Consider the following 20462-nt stretch of genomic DNA (forward strand, 5'->3'; position numbering starts at 1 on the left):
TGGACTTATACATTTAGTATACCGTGTCCATCTCAGTTTTAGGAAAAAAATATGAAACAACAGCAAATATATATATATATATATAACTGAAGGTTCGTGTTAAATGAAAAATTTTAATTACTCAGCAGGCTAAAAAACAGTTCGTAGTTCGTGCTAACAGGAATTCGCATAAACCGATAAAACTTCATATAAGATCATCGCTGCTGGGACCAAAGTTTTATAAGCGAGTTTGTGGGAGGCCTACTAGCGGCCGAGCGGTAAAGTCGCTGAACACCGGTAATTCGGTCCTTGCAGAGAATCCTGGAGAAAGGCATGGCTGCATGGGCGTTTTCGTGGTTGTTCTCATGTGTAACGTGTATACAAGCCAGCTTCCTTTAGAAAGTCCGCCACAAAGGCATCCCTTTCCTTAGATTGATAGCCCTCGTCTACTTTGCCTTAATCAGCTAAACCAAAACCTAAGAGAGTTCTTCATTATCAGAGATTCCATTATCGAATGATATTATACGATCGCGAATACAAGATCTAGTAGAAGAGGGTAGTGCAGAAGGGGAAAATAAAGTTACCTACGTCAAGAGCGCACTGGCGTTAACAAGATTCAGGCTGTCTGAGCGTTGGTTATGCGAGGCACCATTGTATATATCAATTTTGACCATACTGCGGCTCTCGAGGCGCACGAGACTCTAACTGGACAAACAGTAATGACACTCATTTTCATCAATTAGTAATTTATTACTTAAATTGCTTTATGTGTGTAGCAATTTAGATTTGCTCTAATCAAAATTTCAGCAATCCATAGTGCGCTAATCATCAGAGCAATAAATAATAATTAGGTTTCTTTGAATTATATTACAATGACTGCGTTATTTTTATAGCAGGTAATGGACATCGGAACAGCACAAAAGATAAATGCAAAGATCATTTAAATATTAAAGTTCTTTATTTTTTTCTCTCGGATTTTATTTTATTTCATTTCTTCTTGAAATTATTTTAGTTCTCCTGCTTCTCAAGTAACCGCCAAAATTTGTGATTCATCGTAGGTACAGCTTTTCTTCATTCTTCGAATGATGTAAGCAGTCGCTGATAAAACCTCTTTCAAGGACGGTAAATGCCGTTCTACACAGGGTCTCTTTCAAATTAGAGGCAAAATAAAGTTTGATGAACTCATATATAATGTATATGATGGATAAGAGTCATTCATATTTCGTTGAAACCTCATATGTATCTCTAAGTAAGATAGGTGATTTTTGTGCCTTTTTCTATGCAGCTGTCACACTTTTTTCAGCTAAAACTCTATCTTTTGTAATGAGTGCTTAGTAATCTCAAGTAGATGTCATCATTTATTTCATCTACTGCGCATGTGAAAATTTTTGAGGTTATGCTGGAGATGGACTTCGTCCGTGAATCGAACGTAATTTAAACTCTGCTCTGAAGTCATTAAACATTTTTCGTCAGATTATTCCGGAAAGAATTCAGTTGTTTCATATATATCATCTTCGTTTCAATAAAGTCGCTTCAATAAAGCATTAGTTGATAGCTTTTCCTAACGCTTTCAAGCAGAATGGATTCCTGAATAACTTCGGCATCTTATTATACAACACAGACATTTGCTATATAAAATATAAATTTGGTGCTTTATGTTTATTTATATCTTTCGATTTTTAATAAGGATATTTTGAGGTATTACGTATATTTGCCTTCCTGTGAACTGAGACCTGAATTAACTGAATCAGAAATCTATCACTAATGAAATTCGAGGAAATAAGTTTAAATGAAGTGCAGGAAAAATGCGTATAATTTAATATTCCGTACAAGAAAGTAAGGTGGTGTACACATCATATTTTAAATTTATATATATATATATATGTATGTTTTTTCCAGGGACTATTTGTAGTAGGTTATTTATGCCCAAATTTATCGAAACGATTCGACAATTGCTTTCTAGAATTTTAAGAATGTAAGGAGTAACAATTACTTGAGTGAACATTTTGACAGATTTGTTCTGATACCATACTGAAACAATGTGACACTCAGAACCCGTAATTTGAGCATCGGCTTAGCCATACGCCAACGAAATTTCAGCTATCGCATTCATTTTAGTGAGTCAATAAAAGTGATCTTTCCAAAATTTTGAGTTAAAACGTTCGGCGATTTCTTAGCTGAGGATTCGAAAAACTGAATAAAAATAAAGGCGATAAGATTTCAGTTTTTTAAATTGAAATCTTTTTAAAGATTCATAGATTCATGAGGTTGAAGAATTTCAATGTTTCATTCTTATAAATAAAATGTATGTTTCATTCTTATAAATAAAATGTAACTGAAAAATTTAGTTCGCGTCAATTATTTAAGACTAAGTTTTGATCTTATTATACCGGTTCTAGTACTAATTGTACATAAAAAAACAAATTATTATTTTACACGGATCTGTGAAAAATCTTACGAATTATTTTAAAACTATACTTCTTTAAGACAATACTATACATATACTTTTGGTGTGGCCGATTGCAACCAAAAAGATAAGTGAACAATTACATGTTATACCTGTCCCATATACGAAATTTCAACATTCTGGGGCTACTTGTTCTTAAGTTATGAGAGATACGTACATACGTACGTACGTAGTCACGAAACAAATATCTTCTGAATCCACTTTAAATCCATTTTACAATCTATTTTACATGGAAAAAGAGTCCTTTATTCGTTCCCTACATACAGATGTCACACAAAAATATCGTTTAAATGGATTCGAGAGCGGTCAAAATGAATATTTCGTTGAAATTTAATACCCGAAATTTTTCGCGATTACAATACTTCCTTAACAAGGAAGTAAAAAGCGATGAACTCTGAAACACAAAATGTCATCTATACTTCGGACATGCTCAGTTTGTCTACCGAGTCTTACAACCTGTAACCGCCTACGTCACCAAAGGAATGTTTAAAATAATTTTATATCTGCTTCAACATACCCCACTCACATTTCATCACAATGTCTTTCACAGCACCTTGTTACTTATTGAAGCTACTTACTTCTTTTGTAATAATTTCTAAATGTCTAAAATTTGTATTTTCTAAACGAAATTGCAACTAAACGCATGGAAAGTGAGAAATCTGTCTAATTTGTATTTTATATATGGAGAAAGATTTTCTGTTCAACTATTACTTCAGTTATTTGTAAGGGTGATAATTATAAGCTTTCATTTATTTACATCCCTAGAGAATGGAAAACAATCTTGTTGTCAGAGAACTTCGGGATAAAATAGAGCAGCTAAACTTCAGGCTCATAGAAAGCAAAAATGAAAATCAGGTACTCAAGAGAGACCTTCAAATGGCCAAGAAAGTAATTATAAAATTTTAGAAAACTTCTACCTTTTTCACTAGGATTCTGAACAGCTCACAATAAAATTTTGTAGTTTCCTTAAATATAACAATTTTCCTCTGCCATTTAATTCCTTTTTATTTATATGTTTTGCTTGAATTCATAAATAATAAAATTACTATTATTTACTAACACTTTTTCCATCTGAAAATATGAGACAGAATGTATGTCATAAGGTTACAAGTGACGAAAATTTAAAATGATACAGCTGTCTGCTGAGATTAAAATGCTTGAGGAAATAAACTTTCTGGAACTTTCGTTCTGATTTAAATGCGCCAAAGCTCCAGAATGAAAAAGAATTCAATTGAGATTGAATTCTATTTCGAATAAATAGAATGCTATATTTCGTACCATCTCACAATGTATATTTTTTGTTGATAAACCTTGGCAAAATTCGTAATGTTATAGAAGCTAAGGCATTCTCGTCAAAGTAAGTTTACAGGACAGAGTAAGTTTATTTGGAATTTGACATTATTACCAAGTCTTAATATTCTCGAAAGTTAATTGAATCTTAAAAACATCGAGTATCTGAAGTTATTTTCAAGCATTATTATGCATTCAGTTTCATCATTCTTGCAGTTTAAATCCTACTGAGGAAACATTAGCATTGATATTTGTCGTCTTGATCATATTACCAAGGAGCCTCTTAATTTTCCATTTACGAATTTAGAATTTCAAATGTATAATATATAATAAATAATGTATTAAAAAATTTTTAGCTATGAAAGTAGAAAAGAAATCAGAAAAAGTCACAAAATTTTTAATTTACTAAAACCTTTTTTATTTCTGTATTTAAACTCAGTCTATGTTGAATTATTTTATTAATTTCATTTTACGTATAATATTTTCTTTTTTTCTGTTCAAACTTTAATTAGTTACGATGTGAAGGTAGTTGGAATCTATTTAAAAGTAATCTGTAAACAATAAGCCCTCTTTGGTGGTAGTTCTTGGTGGCTTTTAAATCCCACTCCCTGGGTCTGTTAATAAAAAATTCATAAAATTAGTAAAATGTATAAAATAAGTAAATTAATAATTCTAAATTGAGAATTTGGGCTTCGAGGCAAACATGTTCGAATACAGGACTACGTTCGTTCAAAATTTGTTAACAGTAGGTCATACCATCGTTCCGCAGTGCTATGAACGTGCACACAGATTTTTTATTTTTTAATAATAGGAAGGATGGACCAGTTCAATGGAGACGTAACAACCAGTAATTACTGACGCATTCATCTTCAAAAATGTGTTGCACCGGAAAGAAAAGTTCAGATTGAAATGCTTTATGAAAATACGTTAGTGGTCCTCAGCAACAAGAAATGGCAGTACATGATTAACAAATTATAGTATTGACAATATTTATTGCAAAATTTACAAAAATGTTATAACTCTCGAAAGGATGTTATGTCTCCATCATTCCTTAAGCATTCTGTCGCAACTTGGAGTCGTAGAAGATTCATAAAGTAGATAGACTGTCTATTTAACACAAGAACTACTCTGACCAGTATATCTAACTTCAGGTGCCATTGTAAAAAAAAAAAAAAAAAAAAAAAAAAAAAAAAAAAAAAAGTCTTAAATACACTGATATTTAGATTTAAGAGAATTTTTACATTTTTCGATTATCTCCGAAACTGTTGCACACATTTTAATGAAATTTGGTATTGGCATAGGATGATATAATTCAAAAGTATACACCATGTAATAGTAATGGTAGGAATGCATGACCATGCTTAAGGCTCATCGGCCGGAAAGGTCTGAAACAGCTTTTGCAAGTTCGAATAATTAAAAAGGGCCTTGCGTTTTCAAGATAGTTCCAAAATATTTACTACAGAATTATTGAGAAGTTAAACAACAAGAATCAGCATAATGTTTGTAAATTTTGCAGGACTAGATGCGATGGTTTAAATATAGAACCTTCTTCAGCTGTGTAAGTGTCAATGAACGAGATAGAATATGGGATAAGATAAGAATGACTGAAAAGAAGTCAAGCTACTGGCCCCATTTATTAATGAAACAAAAAAACTATTAATTCATCAATGGAAGATGTTTTTGAATAATTTCGGCTGCAGAAAAATGAAAAGTGCCATTTTATAATTAAGAGTGCTGGACAACAGATGATTTCTGTGTTTCCTTGTTCCTAACATATGCCTCATGTACTTTAATGCGAAATTTCAAGGCTCTTTTTTAAGGCTCTCCAATATAAATTAAACCTCATTGGCAAAGAATCCTATAAATCACCCAAAAACTCATATCCAGAATGGGGCCCTTAAGTTTGAAACTAGGAAGCTTATTTATAGAAGGAAAAAGACCCCAAAATTAAATTTCTGTAAAATATGGGCAATAAAATTGCAATAATAATAGTTGCAATGCAATAAAATGAAAAGGGGAAGTTGTAATGCTTTATATAAACTTCCTGAAACAGGTTTCAGGGGTTTAGCGTCAGTTTACACTTTGGCAGCAACATATATGGAATTTTTCAAGAAATGTTTGCAGTATGACTTAGAGGTTCAATTTATCGGTGGCATAGATGATGTTGGTTATAGAAGTGTCAAGAATGGGACAACTAGAGACCTTGGCATTGGAGTTCTTCCATGATGGCTTTAATGCACTGGTAGATCTTGCGATACTTTATTAAAAAAAAAAAAAACCTCTTAAGTTCAGTGCCAGGGTCTAAGGGATACCTAATATGATTATTCTCTCGAGGGCGCTGGCATATGTAGTCATCTGGATCGCCCCTTTTCCCATATGCACGCATATCTGTAGGTGCCATTTTTTATGGAAGTAGGTCAGGAAGGAGCCATGCCCAGAGATGTATCGGGAGAGGTAGTGGCAAGTGATACCTATATTTTCATCAGTTTTTGATAGGAAGCTGGAGGTTCGACTTCCCTGGTATTCTTGCTCCCGTTGATATTGCTATTTGTGGTGTGTAAGGTTTTTAAGCTTTTATTTTAAGATATATCTAGGCCATGAGATATCAGTTTTGTCGCCACTTTGTTTTACACACACATGTCGGCTTCTATGGCAAGGATGTCGTCTCATTCATTGCCTTCGCAGCTGCTGTAACCTCTGGTATAAATAATGATAAATGTCTTATCGTTATTATGGATGAGGTTTGGATTTGGTTCACTAATGGCGAGTTGGAGTATTTGTTTTTGATTGCGTAAATTGAGTACTGATTATCCGTGATGATTTGAATCGTGTCCATCGGGAATTTTAGGAAAGATGTCATGCTGGAATGGACTGCTGACAGCTCAGTCTGTTATACGCTAAGATTTTGACGGAGATGACTTGGTTGTCTTGAATTATGGCCTGAAGTTGATATAATGATAACGCCTAGCGCATCAGCGAGAAATGTTGCGTTGTTGTTGTTAATGTTAGGCTGAAAACTATTGGAATGCAGATTTGAGTTGATTTAAAGACTTTGAACATTTCTATTTGACCGGGTAACGTATGTGTCTCGATTTGGTGAGCAATAACTGCTGTGACATTTCAGTTTGGAGTCTATGATATTTCTTTTTGTAGCTCTTGTTTGTTGTACTCAATCCATACGAGTTTTCGGTCTTCGTCTATGAGGGATTTTATTCGTCGTCTGAGGGCTCTCGTTTTTTGTCTGGCTGCTCGCAAATCTTTTGTCCACCAGTTGATATTCATATTGTTATTTAAAGTTTTTCTTTTAAGATTCATTGTGTCAGATGGTAGCACATAAGTTTAGATCATCTGTTGAGGTGCTGGATTGGATATCTTGAATGATAAAATTGGTTATTACCTTCAGTGCTTTAACAAGTTGCTTCTCTGTTCTATTATTAATTTTAAAACATTTAGTATGATTGTCTTGACTTCCAGTTCTATTGAAAAGGATATGAACCAGATATTTATTGAGAAACAGATTATGTGCGTTTAAAAAACCTTCCATGACAGTTCCTCTTGGAGTTGCTCTGGAAGATTCCCCAATGATGATTCTGAGCATTGAATTCGCCGTTGATAATGTATGCGCAGTGGTGGTTATGGATGTTTACACTTAACTGTTGTAGGGTTGTTTCTATATCTTCTGCTGGTGATGCGTAGGCCCTGGCGAGGAGAAGTTGAAACTCTAAAGTGGTGATGGCAATGGTGATTATATCACGTTGTACTTTGATTACTACTGGTATCCAGCATTTGTTAATTACGATAATGGCTTCCCTTGGTGATATAGATAATTTTCTGTAATGTATTTGATGAAGTTATTGGTGGCTGTTTTGGAAGGCTGAAAACTGATGTGAAGAACTTTATTCAGTAGGTCCAGGTTGAGGAGGTGATAAGTAATATGGATTGCCAGTGGGATGCCATTAGATGAATGGTTGTCTCGGTGATTACTTAAAACACTGAGTTCTTGACTTAATCCTTTGTATCTTTATTCTGTGGGATGGGTAAGCGTTTTTACATGCTGGGTGGTCGCAACTATAGTTGGTGGCATAGTGGTGTTTATTGATCTCGCAGTTGATACAATCAGTTGTCTATACAGTCCCCTTTTCTTATGTTTACCTCCATATTTAGCACCGTAAAGCTGATAGTTGTAACCTTTATTACGGTGACTGAATTCTTGACAGTGATTGCACACTTGTGCACCCATTAGTTATGTGATGGGATTTGTCCGCCAAACGAATTGTAACAAAATGTGCTGATATGCACCTCTACCATGACTTCGGTTAGGTTAAGTTAGGTTATTTAATTGCGGCAAAACCTCGAGGGCCATCTTCCTGGGGGGAGGGATGTCTTCGTGGAGGACTTTCCAAGGGAAACTGGCTCGTATACACTTTACACATGGGGAAAACACGAAAACACCCATGCAGCATGCCCGTTCGCGGAATTCGAACCTCGGACCAAACTACCAGTGTTCAACGACTTTACCGCTCGGCCGCTGGTGGCCAACCGTGACTTCGGAGTACTCTGTACTATTCATTTGGTTGTATTCAGCGTGTCTTTAAAACCGAAAAGAGGTTTGAACCCATTCTTCACAGTTCGTTGCTTGTGCACTGTCGATTTTAACATTTCAGGTGTGGTGTTCAGGAGTAGCTGGTCGACAGTACATTCTGGTGTCCGCATTTTAGGAAATTTCGCCTTGATTATTTCCTTTGCTGTTTTTCGAATTATTAAGCAAATTTTCGAGTTTCGATCTTTCAGGCTGTTGTACATAATAGCTAATCCGCTTTGTTTGACAGGTATGATTCGTTTGATTTAACCTCATATTTCTTCTGTTGACAATGTCCTGTAACGATGATAGATATCTAGCATCTTTGGCAAATATTAGGAGGGTGAATGAATCCCTTCTTTTTAATGTTGGTTTCTAGTTGAAATACCGATACGGCATTTAAGATCTGGTGGTTTTCATTTAAATTAGTTTCAATGGACGGTTCTTATGGTTTCAATGGTATATAATTCTTACTAAAATTTGTTGTTTGAATGCGGCGTGAAGAAACAGCGCTTATGCCTTCATCAAAATGAATTTCTAATGGTGCCGCTTGTGATATATTGAGGGAATCATTATTGGTTGAAGGTTATGTGCCTTGATTAGGTCATGGGTATGTATGAAGAGGCAATAAAAGTTTCAATGGACGCTTCTTATGGTTTCAATCATGGAGGTAGGAAGTAAGATGGAGTCGCCCCAAACAAGTTTATTCGTACCCTGCTCTGAAGCACCGGCGATCCCTACGTGGTGACCAAAACATTTGGTCATTTACCATTGAGTTCTATGGGATTTGACGCGTTCGGGTGTAAATATTTTGTAATTACGTCGTAAATATACATATAAATGTATATATTTTCTTTTTCTACAACACTTCAGAGTCCTAAGTATGTGAAAACAACATATTTTTAAACAACATTTCATTCTGAACGGAATTAAATGCTATACTTTTCACAGGACAGTTTTCTTAGAATGGTTTAATTTGAATGAAATATTTTCACAAGTTTTCGTTAATTACGTTAGAAAAAAAAATTAAGGTAATTCGATTTTATTCGGTTAAGGTACAAAAATTAAGATCAAAGTTTATTGTATTATTAATATTAAAATTATGCATTATTTCTTTTCTATTTATTGAGCTTCTTCCTAAAATACTTTCTTAAATATGACATGATTTTTTGGTTCTGAGGCATCTTTTAAATCGAAAAATGTAAGTCAATTTATAATTAATGCTCTATTCGGTTCATTTTAAATTAGAGAATTATTAGGAATTAATTCCTAATAATTAAATAGGTATTAAATAGTACTTGACTTTCTCTGAACATTTCTGAAACTGAATAAAATAAGTTTTTTTTTTTTTTTTTTTTTTTTTTAAGTATTATTTAAAACTTGTAACTGAGTTATTGTAAAATGTAAAGGGAATAATTCTTTTAATTATACTCGTACTTATCAGATTTTTTTAACCCTTCATTTCAACAATACATATTCCAAAACTCTTTATTACGTTCTTAAGTGCGCATCTCATAGCATTTGCTTTACAAAACCTTTTAACAGATTGGTTTCCAATACGAACAATTCTTGCTTAAATAGTTTTATAACGTATTTGTCAACAGTATTTCAATTTATGTTTACAATTCAATATTAAGGTTATTATATATTTAGATAACATTTATAATCATTATAAATTAGATACATTTAATAATTAGATTTCTTCACAGTACTTTCACAGTTGTTTATAAGTGAATACATTCTTCATTTCAACTACATTTAAAAATAATTTAATGAATATTTAAGTATTTTGTCAAAAGCAGATACATGCTTTTTGCAAGCACATGCATAAATACCCATACATATTTCCTATTTTTCATTCCCGGCATGTGCAAATCTTTAATTTCTGAGCATTCACTATATTTTTCGTGTAAAGTAATTTACACTAATTTAGCATACACCCGAAAGTTTTACATAAAAAATATATATGAATATAATTTGAATGAAAATTATAAGTATTATTCTTAATACCCACTCAAAGGCCAGTTTTTCTTCAAAATTCCTCCACGATGGCATTTCTCTCTTTAGGCAGATAGCCCTTGCATGCATTACTCTATTTAATAAAAACTTAATCTGACCTATGTGCCTAATTACAAATATTTTAACATACATAATTTTATATTTACATTTAGCCATCAAGTTTCAAACTTTTCAAATCTTCTAGAAAATAAATTTTGGCAGATCTCTTTTAGCAATTTTCTTAAAATCTATATTTTTGTAGTGCAACAGCTTAGAATTTTATAAAACAAATTCATAATCAAAATCGCTGTAGTTAGTTATCGAAAAATAACCAAGATGTGATTTTTGCGTAAATGTCAGTAAACTATACAAATTGTTATTATCCATTACACTATGAATGTTTCTTTCATGCGAGAGTGTCCCTTTTTCGATTTCTATGGAACTGTCGTGTGTCGAAATACTATCAGAATTTTGTCAAGCGAGCTTCTGAATGTAAACAAAGAACACCCCATCTGGTGACCCAAGCTTCAAAGCAGTGCTTCACTTCTAGCGCGGAATGGCCCCTCCTCCCTTTCCTACCTCCATGGTTTCAATGGTCTATAATTCTTACTAAAATTTGTTGTTTGAATGCGGCGTGAAGAAACAGCGCTTATGCCTTCATCAAAATGAATTTTTAATGGTGCCGCTTGTGATGTATTGAGGGAATCGTTATTGGTTGAAGGTTATGTGCCTTGATTAGGTCATGGGTATGTATGAAGAGGCAATAAAGGTAATACAATGCGGTAAACATACGTATGTGAAAGAAAGATTCAAATAGGAATATAAAACAAATGTAGATGCGATTAATATGAATGGTAAAATATACCCTTAAAGTTAATACAACTAATACTATTAATAATAAAGTTAATACAACTAATGTTAAAGGTAAATATTATTACTAAGAAAGATTACTCAACAGTACAGAACAACGTTAAATTCAAGTTATCCAAAGAAACATTGAAAATAGTTATAAATAATAATCCAGTGTTGTGCATTGATGTTTGAACTAAATTTGGATAACACTTAAACAGTTAAGAAAGATTCTGTCTTGGAAAAAATTAATAGCCTTCACCAAAAAACAGGTTTTTTGTTATCGCTAGCAGTGCCGCGACGACAAATCCTATGATATTTGATAGCGGACAGAGGAAACGGAGGATACTAATGAAGTTCATTAAGCTCTTCCCTTCCAGCGTTTCATATATAATGTGGCTTAGTTTTACCTCGTGGGCCCATCGTATCATATATGATGCGCTAAAACGGAGCATTTGCGCCGCCCAGTTGGGAAGCCTATTGCGGCACCGAAGAGCTCGGGTTCGAATCCCGGAGAAGGCACGAATGTTTGTAAATGTAGTGTCTTTGCATGGGAGGCATGGGAGGACTCTAAATATAGGCTAGCCGAAAGTCCTCTTGTATGGTTTGGTGGAAGGAGAAAGAGGTAGGAGACCCTTGCTCTTCCTCAGGACTGAGGTGGAAGTAGAAGTCCGACTTACTTGAGGCCCTGGCAATCATTCTTCTATGAAATTCATGGATAAGAGAAAAACAACGGAGCATTTTATGCCATATTTTAAATGCGGGAAAATTATGTCAGAATATTGCGAAAGCTTATTGAATAGAATCTTTAGAGTGCTATAATTTATCATTTTATTCTACGAAAGGTAAGCGCGCGACGATAACGACGCATGTTTATAATTTAGAAATATTTCGCGCAGTGCAAGCAGTTCCAAATTCCTGTGGAAAAGTATGACAGTAGGACAATTAAAGCATTAATATTTAAATTCTCAAGTTTTTTATTTCATCATCAGAAATAATTTAAAATTTCGAAATATGAAAATTATGACTAATTTACTAATACTGCGCTTTGACTTGTTCTGAATTTTTATTTGAATTTTTATTTTAATTTTAAGCATTAGTACTCCCTGTTTATTCTATAAGAATGAAAATTTAAATAAAATATACAATAATCCAAATATTCAGATAGAAAGCTAATTTTCTAGGAATTATTTTCTCATATTAGGCTTAATTGCAATATGCGCCCGGGCACACAGTGACGTTCAGCACTTCAAGTTCACTAGCACACAGAGAAAATTGTTCGCACGACGTCGCGAGTGAAAAGGTAAAGGTCCAAAAATAATATTGATATAATGGGGGTTAAAGGCACAAGTAAAACACACTGATAAGAAGGTGGCTTACCTTCCTGTTCGTAAGCTTAGCTGTTATTTCGGCGAAAATTAACTTGATGTCACAAAAGACAGGTGAAAATAAAATAATTGCAGAAATTAGCACAGTAATCACGTCACATACACGTGCTGAACGTCATATACACTTGAACACATTTTCGAGACAGCGCATTTCGAAGTGTTTTATGATATGAATAACTGAGGTTGTGAGTCGAAAACTTTCTTTTCGATGGCAAATTTTAAAACTTGTTTTTATGTCACTTCAATTAACGTTCAGCAGTTTCGCCCTTCGCTGCATTGAATCATGTTGTTGTACTAAGAAATACACCAAAATCGCAATAGTTTCCGAAAGAACAGTGGCACAGTCACAGACTTTACATCATTTCATACAACTTTCTGAGCACTTTACGGAAACATCAAAATCTTATCGATTCTTCTATCGATGAATTCTGCAGGCGATGCATAGGTGGAAAGTAGAAGCATATGAAAATTTGCAGCCTTCGTTAAAAGAATGAAGAAGAGCATTGTTTGGGTTGTCAAAATGCCCGCGATGAAAACAAACGGTGAAAGGAGATTGTGTGAAATTGCAATACATATTACCATTACACCCATCCGACTGGCAGCGCTTGAAATCAAAGCGTTTATTGTGACTCTGACAGCTCTGCTCTCGTATGCAGATACGTTTATCATTGCCTCAAAGGCGAGATGCATCGCTATCGATTACCCTTTGCCATTCAACACAGTTTCATTGGTCTCTGTCGCAGCACCATTTTAATCTGTTGTAACGTTGCTGTAAGAGTAATTCTCAGGGCAAGAGTAATCGCCTTAACGATTTATGTTCTTGTAATCCAACAGTATGTAGCAGACTGCTAATGGTGCTAGCATTTACAGGACGTAATGTCTTGCTGCAATCATGGCAGATAGCCTTGCTTGGACGTGAAGGACATTCCTATCGTTTTTCTCACAGCATTCTGTAGATGTCTACTGAGCTTTCTAAAAATTACATATATCGGTAAGTTCCTTCTATAGCGTAGCAGGCATGGCGATAAACCTCGTCTTTGTCTGCGCGGCTGCATGATAAACTTGAATCATTCGCATATTTAAGAGTAAATGCTTTGCCGAATGGCAACATTCTGAGAACTCACTATGCTCGGGGCGCGTGAAATACCAATGCTTTGGTGTAAGGGACTTGTAATTAAGTAATGCTCTGGTTATAAGGTATTTCTCCCGCCTTCTTGGCATGCCTTCGTGGTGGGGTGGTCTGCACTCTGATCGCGTATTCCAGAGGTCCGTTTTTCGATTCCCGGCGAAGGCGGTTGCTCATTTTTCATCTTTCATGCTTCCAAATCACCTAATGTCTCTACAGTGGCGCCCGAACTAAAAGGGTGTTGGATGACGATTCTCCACACCCATTTGGCGATTGTTCCCCTAAAAACCCAGTCGCCCTTTAAAAAGGGGAAGTATATAAGGTTTATTTCTCCCGCCATCTTGGCATGCCTTCGTGGTGTGGTGGTCTGCACGCTGGGCGGGTATTCCAGAGGTCCGTGGTTCGATTCCCGGCGCAGGCGGTTGCTCATTTTTCATCTTTCATGCTTCCAAATTACCTAGTGTCTGTACATCGTGTTCTCGAGTTTCGGCACAAGTAACATCTGTATGGCTCTTGCTGAACCCGCAGAAATATTGCATTCTGGGAAATGTCATTACTTCTTTTGTAACATGTTAGCTGAGATTTTTTATATTTTTTGTTCCAAATATATAACTAACAGATAAACGAATGTCAGGCGGCCTACAATACAGACGTAATCTTTCTCCAGGAACCATATACCAGAGAGGGTAAAGTGGTTGGGTTCCCTCTTACATGGGGCTTGTTCCAGAAGGAAGATCCAGAATCCCCACCAAGAGCAGCCATCACCATCTGCAATCCGGCATGTACACCAAGCATCATCTGCCTAAAGCGCGACCATGTAGCTGTTCTACTAGAAATGCATGACATAAAACTAGTCCTAGCTTCTATTTATTCACTACCCACAGAGGTATCCGACCCCACCACAGAATTCATGTCTAAAGTGCTCGGAGATTTTCGAAATTATGGCGTTGTATTCGCCGGAGACTTTAGAGCTCACAATGTGTGCTGGGGCTGTGCTGACACCGATGTTAAAGGCAGACATCTGGAGGATTCTATCTCAGCCAACAATCTAGTAATCCATAACTCTACTGATGCACCCCGTACTTTTGACAGGATCTACGCCAAAGGGTGGCCGGATTTGACTATTTCAACCACTCGTGTTGCTCTTCTGGTACAGGAATGGGAGGTAATAGAAAAGATAAGCGTGTCCGACCACAACTATATAAAATTCCCCATAGCATGTGAGACGATTACTTCTATCATCCGACGCTACAACTTACCCGGAAACAAGGTAAAGCAATTCCCCAGGCGATGTAAGACCCACCTGGATAGAATGCGTATCAGGGTAGTTAAGGAGTCCACACAGACGGAGCTAGAAAAACTCACTGAAGACGTCGTTAGCGCAATACAGGAAGCATGCGAGGAAACTCTTCCAGCGAGATCAACTAAAAGACTACAAACACTGAGCTGGTGGACCAGTGAACTGAGAGTTCAACAGAACAAATGCCGGGCCCTCCGACGTCGACTCAAACGAGAACGGCAGAAGAGCAACGGCACCTAGACGTCTATTCTCACAACATTTCAAAGAGAAAGGGCACTTTATAAAAGGATGATTCTTCAGGCAAAACTAAACGCATGGGGAGCGTACAGACAGTACAACCCCATACGGTATCCACCACAAGCTGGCCACCGGAAAAAGGTTCATGCCAACCAACTTCCATCTTTTACCAGCAACAAGAAATTACAACAATCCCACAGTGCACACTTTAAATGACATCCTGGATGCGGTCTTCTCGCAAGATAATGAGGATGAGGACACAACAGAACATCACTCATTCCGGAACACAGCTCTGGATAACCACCACCCAAACGATCAGCAATTCACCTCTCATGAGATTCAGCAAGTGCTGCGTCAGCTACGTCGCCAAAAAGCACCGGGTCCGGACGGTGTCAACAATAAGATCATTAAGGTGGTGAATCGCACCAATATTGAATTCTTCAGGACCCTCTTCAATAGCCTGTACGACACAGGCACATTTCCAAGATGCTTTAAAGTAGTCCAAGCGGTTTTCTTTTTAAAGAAGAATAGAGACCCCACCAACCCGGACTCGTACAGGCCAATTTGCCTGTTGTCCGCGTTCGGAAAGGTGTATGAAAAGCTCTTAATGAACAGGTTGCGGCATCACCTCCATTATACGGACTACCTAAGCCCCAACCAGTTTGGGTTCAGAACAGGAAAATCAGCAGTCTATGCGCTAGCAGAGGTGAAGAATATAATACTTGCAAACAAGGGAAGCGGCCACCACACGGCATTCATCAGTCTAGACCTGAAAAGTGCCTTCGACACGTTGTGGTGGCCCGCCGTCCTAAACGCATTAGCGGATGCCAGATGCCCCTCCAACCTCTACCGCACTATCCGACACGACTTATCAGACAGGAGAACGATCATAGTGCACAATGGTGGTATTCTACAAAGGAGGCAAACCCGTGGATGTCCACAGGGCTCGTGCGCGGGCCCTCACTTGTGGAACATTACTTTTAATCGCATAATAGCAGAGCAGTGGCCATCACATTCTAAAGTAATAGCCTACGCAGATGACGCGGCCTTTATTGTAAAAGGACGTACCAGAAGGGAGCTCGAAGCTAACTGCATCGAAACCTGCTCCATCTTCAACACCAGATGCAGCACTTATAAATTACTCATAGCAGAGAGCAAATCGCAGATAGTTCTGTACCCCAAAAAGGTGGTTCACTCTCGCGTTAACCGCGCATCACGCTAAATAACCAGCGGATAAAGATTGTGCTTCAGCTTAAATATTTGGGACTCATCTTCGATAACAAACTCAGCTGGATACCTCATATAATGGATTTAAAGAAACGCACACAGGCTATCGATAAGTACTTGCGTCATATGCAAGGTTACAGATGGGGCCTTAACCCCCATATACATAAGATCCTGTATCAGACTGTAACAGAAAAAATGGTAACATATGGTGCGACCGTGTGGGCGCAGCCGATGCAAGGCCGAAAGGTCCGGCACCTGCTCAGCATTCAACGACAGTTCGCTCTTAATATAACGAGGGCATTTCGCACAATGGCCAAAAATGCGTTCTAGCAGGACTAGTTCCCTTACACATCAGCACGGAACGGGAAGCAGTTCTACAGCAAATCAAACAGCTCAATGTGTTAGCATCTTTTGAGAATACGACGTACTGGCCGAGTGACTATGAAGTACCTGCGGTGATCCTAGACAAGCACCCGGCGGAACAATGCATAGGGATAAACGTCAGCATCAAAGAACGGTCTCTCGAGACCCATAGGCACAATACCTATGCTTACACCGACGGCTCAAAGATGGACGGACAGCCAGAAGATATACAAATGTTCAACACTCTCATCTTCACTGATGGTTCCAAAATGGACCACAATGTGGGATGCGCGTTTGTTACGTTTCAAGGCCAGGAGCAAGTCACGCAATGAAAGGGCCATCTTCACGGGAACAACAGCGTCTTTCAAGTGGAGGCAGTTGCTATCCAGAAAGCAGTACAATATATTGCCAGCAACAACATCAAAAAAGCTGTTATAGTATCCGATAGTATGTCACCTCTGCGAGCCTTGCAAAATCCCGCACACTCTTCCTCAATAGTCCAGGAAATTCAAAGCCTCTTACGACAGTTTAAACATCTGGAAGCCCGCCTGACATGGAAGAAAGCCCATGCAGGCAATATGGGAAATGAGGCAGCAGACCTCCTTGCGAAAGACATCTGCCCTAAATAAGGAAGCCGAGGAGCTAGCATTACCGTGGCCACACTCTACCTTAAAAAGAATGCTCCATCTACAAGCGCTCTCAAAGTGGCAGGTTGAGTGGGACATTGCTGAGACCGGCAGACGTACTCATTATCATCTTTTGTATGTTAATCCAGCCAGGCTCTACTCTAACCCGCACCTGGTCCGTTATGTTATAGGCCATGGACCCTTCCCGGAGTACTTTGCCAGGCACGGCACGACTGACACAGACCAGTGCAGCTGCGGTCACCTGGGTACTCCGGAGCATTACGTCACTACCTGCTCTCTGACCAACGGGATGCACATACGTATTCCCACTACAAACACACAGGCATTCTGTAAGCTCATGGTCAAACAGAAGCATCTCTGCCGGCAGCTCATCAAAATTATGGAGAAGCTACCCAGTCTCGGCACAGACCTCTGCGCAGCAGAATAAATGACCCTGGAGTGACCATTACAGCAGGAAGTATCCTCTTTTAATGGCAACAACTGGAATACTAATCGTTAGCACTTTACAGACTATCACTACATCTTTGTCTTTATCGCAACTTGTTATTTTCACAAATGCAACAATTTTACTGCCAAGGTATACCACAATTGTTCGTAATCAATCATTCATTTTCAATAATGTACTCACGTATTTGAATTAGTGTTGTCTTAAGGGTTCTCTAGATCATGGTGGACGTGGTGCTATACTAATTAACCGTATGGTAAAGGCATAGTGTCCACGTCCCCCGTTCCTTATCCTTATCCTTATCCTTATTGATGCTTGATACCACTGTATTACATGACAATCCCTACTCCACATTTACCACTTGGAATATCAGTGTAAATTACTTGTAAACTGATGCACGTGGTGCATTGTTTTTTGGAGGTGAATTGACACCTTTAAGCACTGGATGAATATGCACCAGAAAGCCTGGCTATTCGTATTCGTCGGAAATGGTATTTGTCGTTAAATCCCTCTGCATCCGCAAGTGGAGGCTAGTTTATAATGTCACATTTAGCTCTGTAGAGTCTGGTCTTGCTTCATTATTCATGTAGTACGAACAGCCTGTGTGATAGAAACTGAAAATAGACGCTAAATGCTTCATAGATATCTTATTTTCTGTCCTTGCAGACTACGCTGCTTAATAGATAACGGACTTGTTCCTCTGAATTCTCAAAATTTTGCAGCCCCTAAATTGTGATGCCTGTACAGTTGCACCTTTTCTCAGCTTTTGCATTTGTCTTGTTCTTTGGAGATTGTGCTCCGTTCTGGATTTAACTTAGTTTGTGTACGGAATCTAATTAGGTCTTGGATCCCAAGTAAGCCTAGGTACTTAAGGTTTTTGACATATTTAATATGCTTTCTATTCTTTTTCTAATCTTGATTTACTCGCCATTTCTTCTTTTTTAGAAGATTAATTACAGCAGATGATTTAGCTTCGAAAATCGTAAATCTGGGATTCTTTGCTCTTTTCCTTTAACTCATTTTTGCATTACATTGAATATACGATTTCTAGAGACTTAAAATGTTTTCAAGGTACGCCTCATTACCGCTTTGCGCACCGAAAAACGTTTAACATTTTGCAAAACTTGTAAATAATGTCAGACTACGCACCAAGATTTGTTGCATTACTGTTTTGCTAGATTTATAGTACGAAGAGAAGATAATGCAAAACTTTATACCTATTTCGCTTTTAAAATGTTTTTCAAGATCTATGCAAAAATCCTGAGCAAAGAACGTCTTGCACAAGACATTAATTCGGTAAAAATGAATTGAAAATGGCCAAGGAAAGATGCATACAAGAATAAATAATAATATTTATATAAAAGTGCTTTCGGGGAAGAAATATCAAATGACAGATCAAAGTTCTGTCATATTTTAAAATTCATAGTCAAAATTTCTTTAATTTAATGCAGAAATCCCGTTAAGATTGCTTTCATATTGTTACAGCGCAATTCCCCAAAAATTGAATATTAATGCATGATATAAAAAGATACTCGTTTCAAATCTGTCATCAGAGTTTTGAAATAAGTAACATGTACAACTGGATACATTTCGGGAGATATCTCTGGCTTATCGTACTCCTGATGTTCGACAACATCATATGCCTGCAAACTGACGCCAGAAAATTTTAAAGTACAAGAAAGAAAAATGGTACTGCAGTTGTCTTTCAAAATATCTTTCAAAGCCGTACATTAAAACGGTTCAAAACTGCATAATTTTTGACTGATTTTAACAGTTGATGAAACAAATCTGTTCATTATTTTATACAGATGGTATATCAAGAATTAGGCGGCCATCCGCTGGACTTCCAAGCTCTGATGAAATACGGTACAGAATCAGGATGGAAAGGTCGGCTAGAAGCTGTTTTAGTTTTAAAGAAAAAAGCCCAAGAATTGAGAGAGCATCTGAAGGCTCTAGAAAATGAATTGCCTCCTTCTGAAGAAACACCTCATCAAGAATTTGTAAAGGAAAATATACCGAAAGAACGGAAAATGTTCTGGAGGCTGGAACTGGAACGCAGAATGGTAAGAGAGGTAAGCGTAACATTTTTTTTTTTTTTTAATTTCTTGTTTTGGCTATTTTTTACCTCATTTCATAAGAATTTAATATTTTAAAATTTAATTAATATTTCATATAATAATTGGATACTTCCTCGTTAAAGCGGCGGCAGCCATATAAGCCTTTGGCGACAAAGTTTTGTGTGTCGATCAAATTTACCAATTCTTGTTACTAAGCACGGTAGTTACTTTAACAAAGAAGATTCTATTACTTTCATATCTGAACACAAAATAGTCGGTATTTTCAGATTATCCGCACTCTCATGAAATGTTGCTAACTTCTTGGCGACTTTGTGAAGTGGCGAAAAATGTTTGTTTAGGTATCATTACGGATTACAGATTCTAGGGTTCTCAACAAAGAAGTGAGGATTACTTCTTAAGTAATTTCATAGTTTTAGGGGGGAGGAAGTCAGCCTTTTATTTAGCTGTTAAGTATTCATTTAAAATTATTTATTTTAGTTTAGTTTATAA

General features: G+C 36.9%; 1 protein-coding gene across 2 annotated transcripts in view; it reads left to right on the forward strand.

Annotated features, from left to right (window-relative positions):
- The window catches only part of LOC118180188 (uncharacterized), a 176601-nt gene that overhangs the window by 23242 nt on the left and 132897 nt on the right, over positions 1–20462 (forward strand). For both annotated transcript variants that reach the window (XM_085810311.1, XM_085810312.1), the window contains exons 3-4: positions 3212–3334; positions 19704–19967. In XM_085810311.1, coding sequence (XP_085666437.1) covers positions 3212–3334; positions 19704–19967 — 387 coding nt within the window. The remainder of the gene's footprint in view (positions 1–3211; positions 3335–19703; positions 19968–20462) is intronic.

The sequence above is a fragment of the Stegodyphus dumicola genome, chromosome 2 (genome assembly GCF_044657685.1).
Source record: "Stegodyphus dumicola isolate Sdum_Otavi_A_Nest chromosome 2, ASM4465768v1".
NCBI lineage: Eukaryota > Metazoa > Arthropoda > Arachnida > Araneae > Eresidae > Stegodyphus > Stegodyphus dumicola.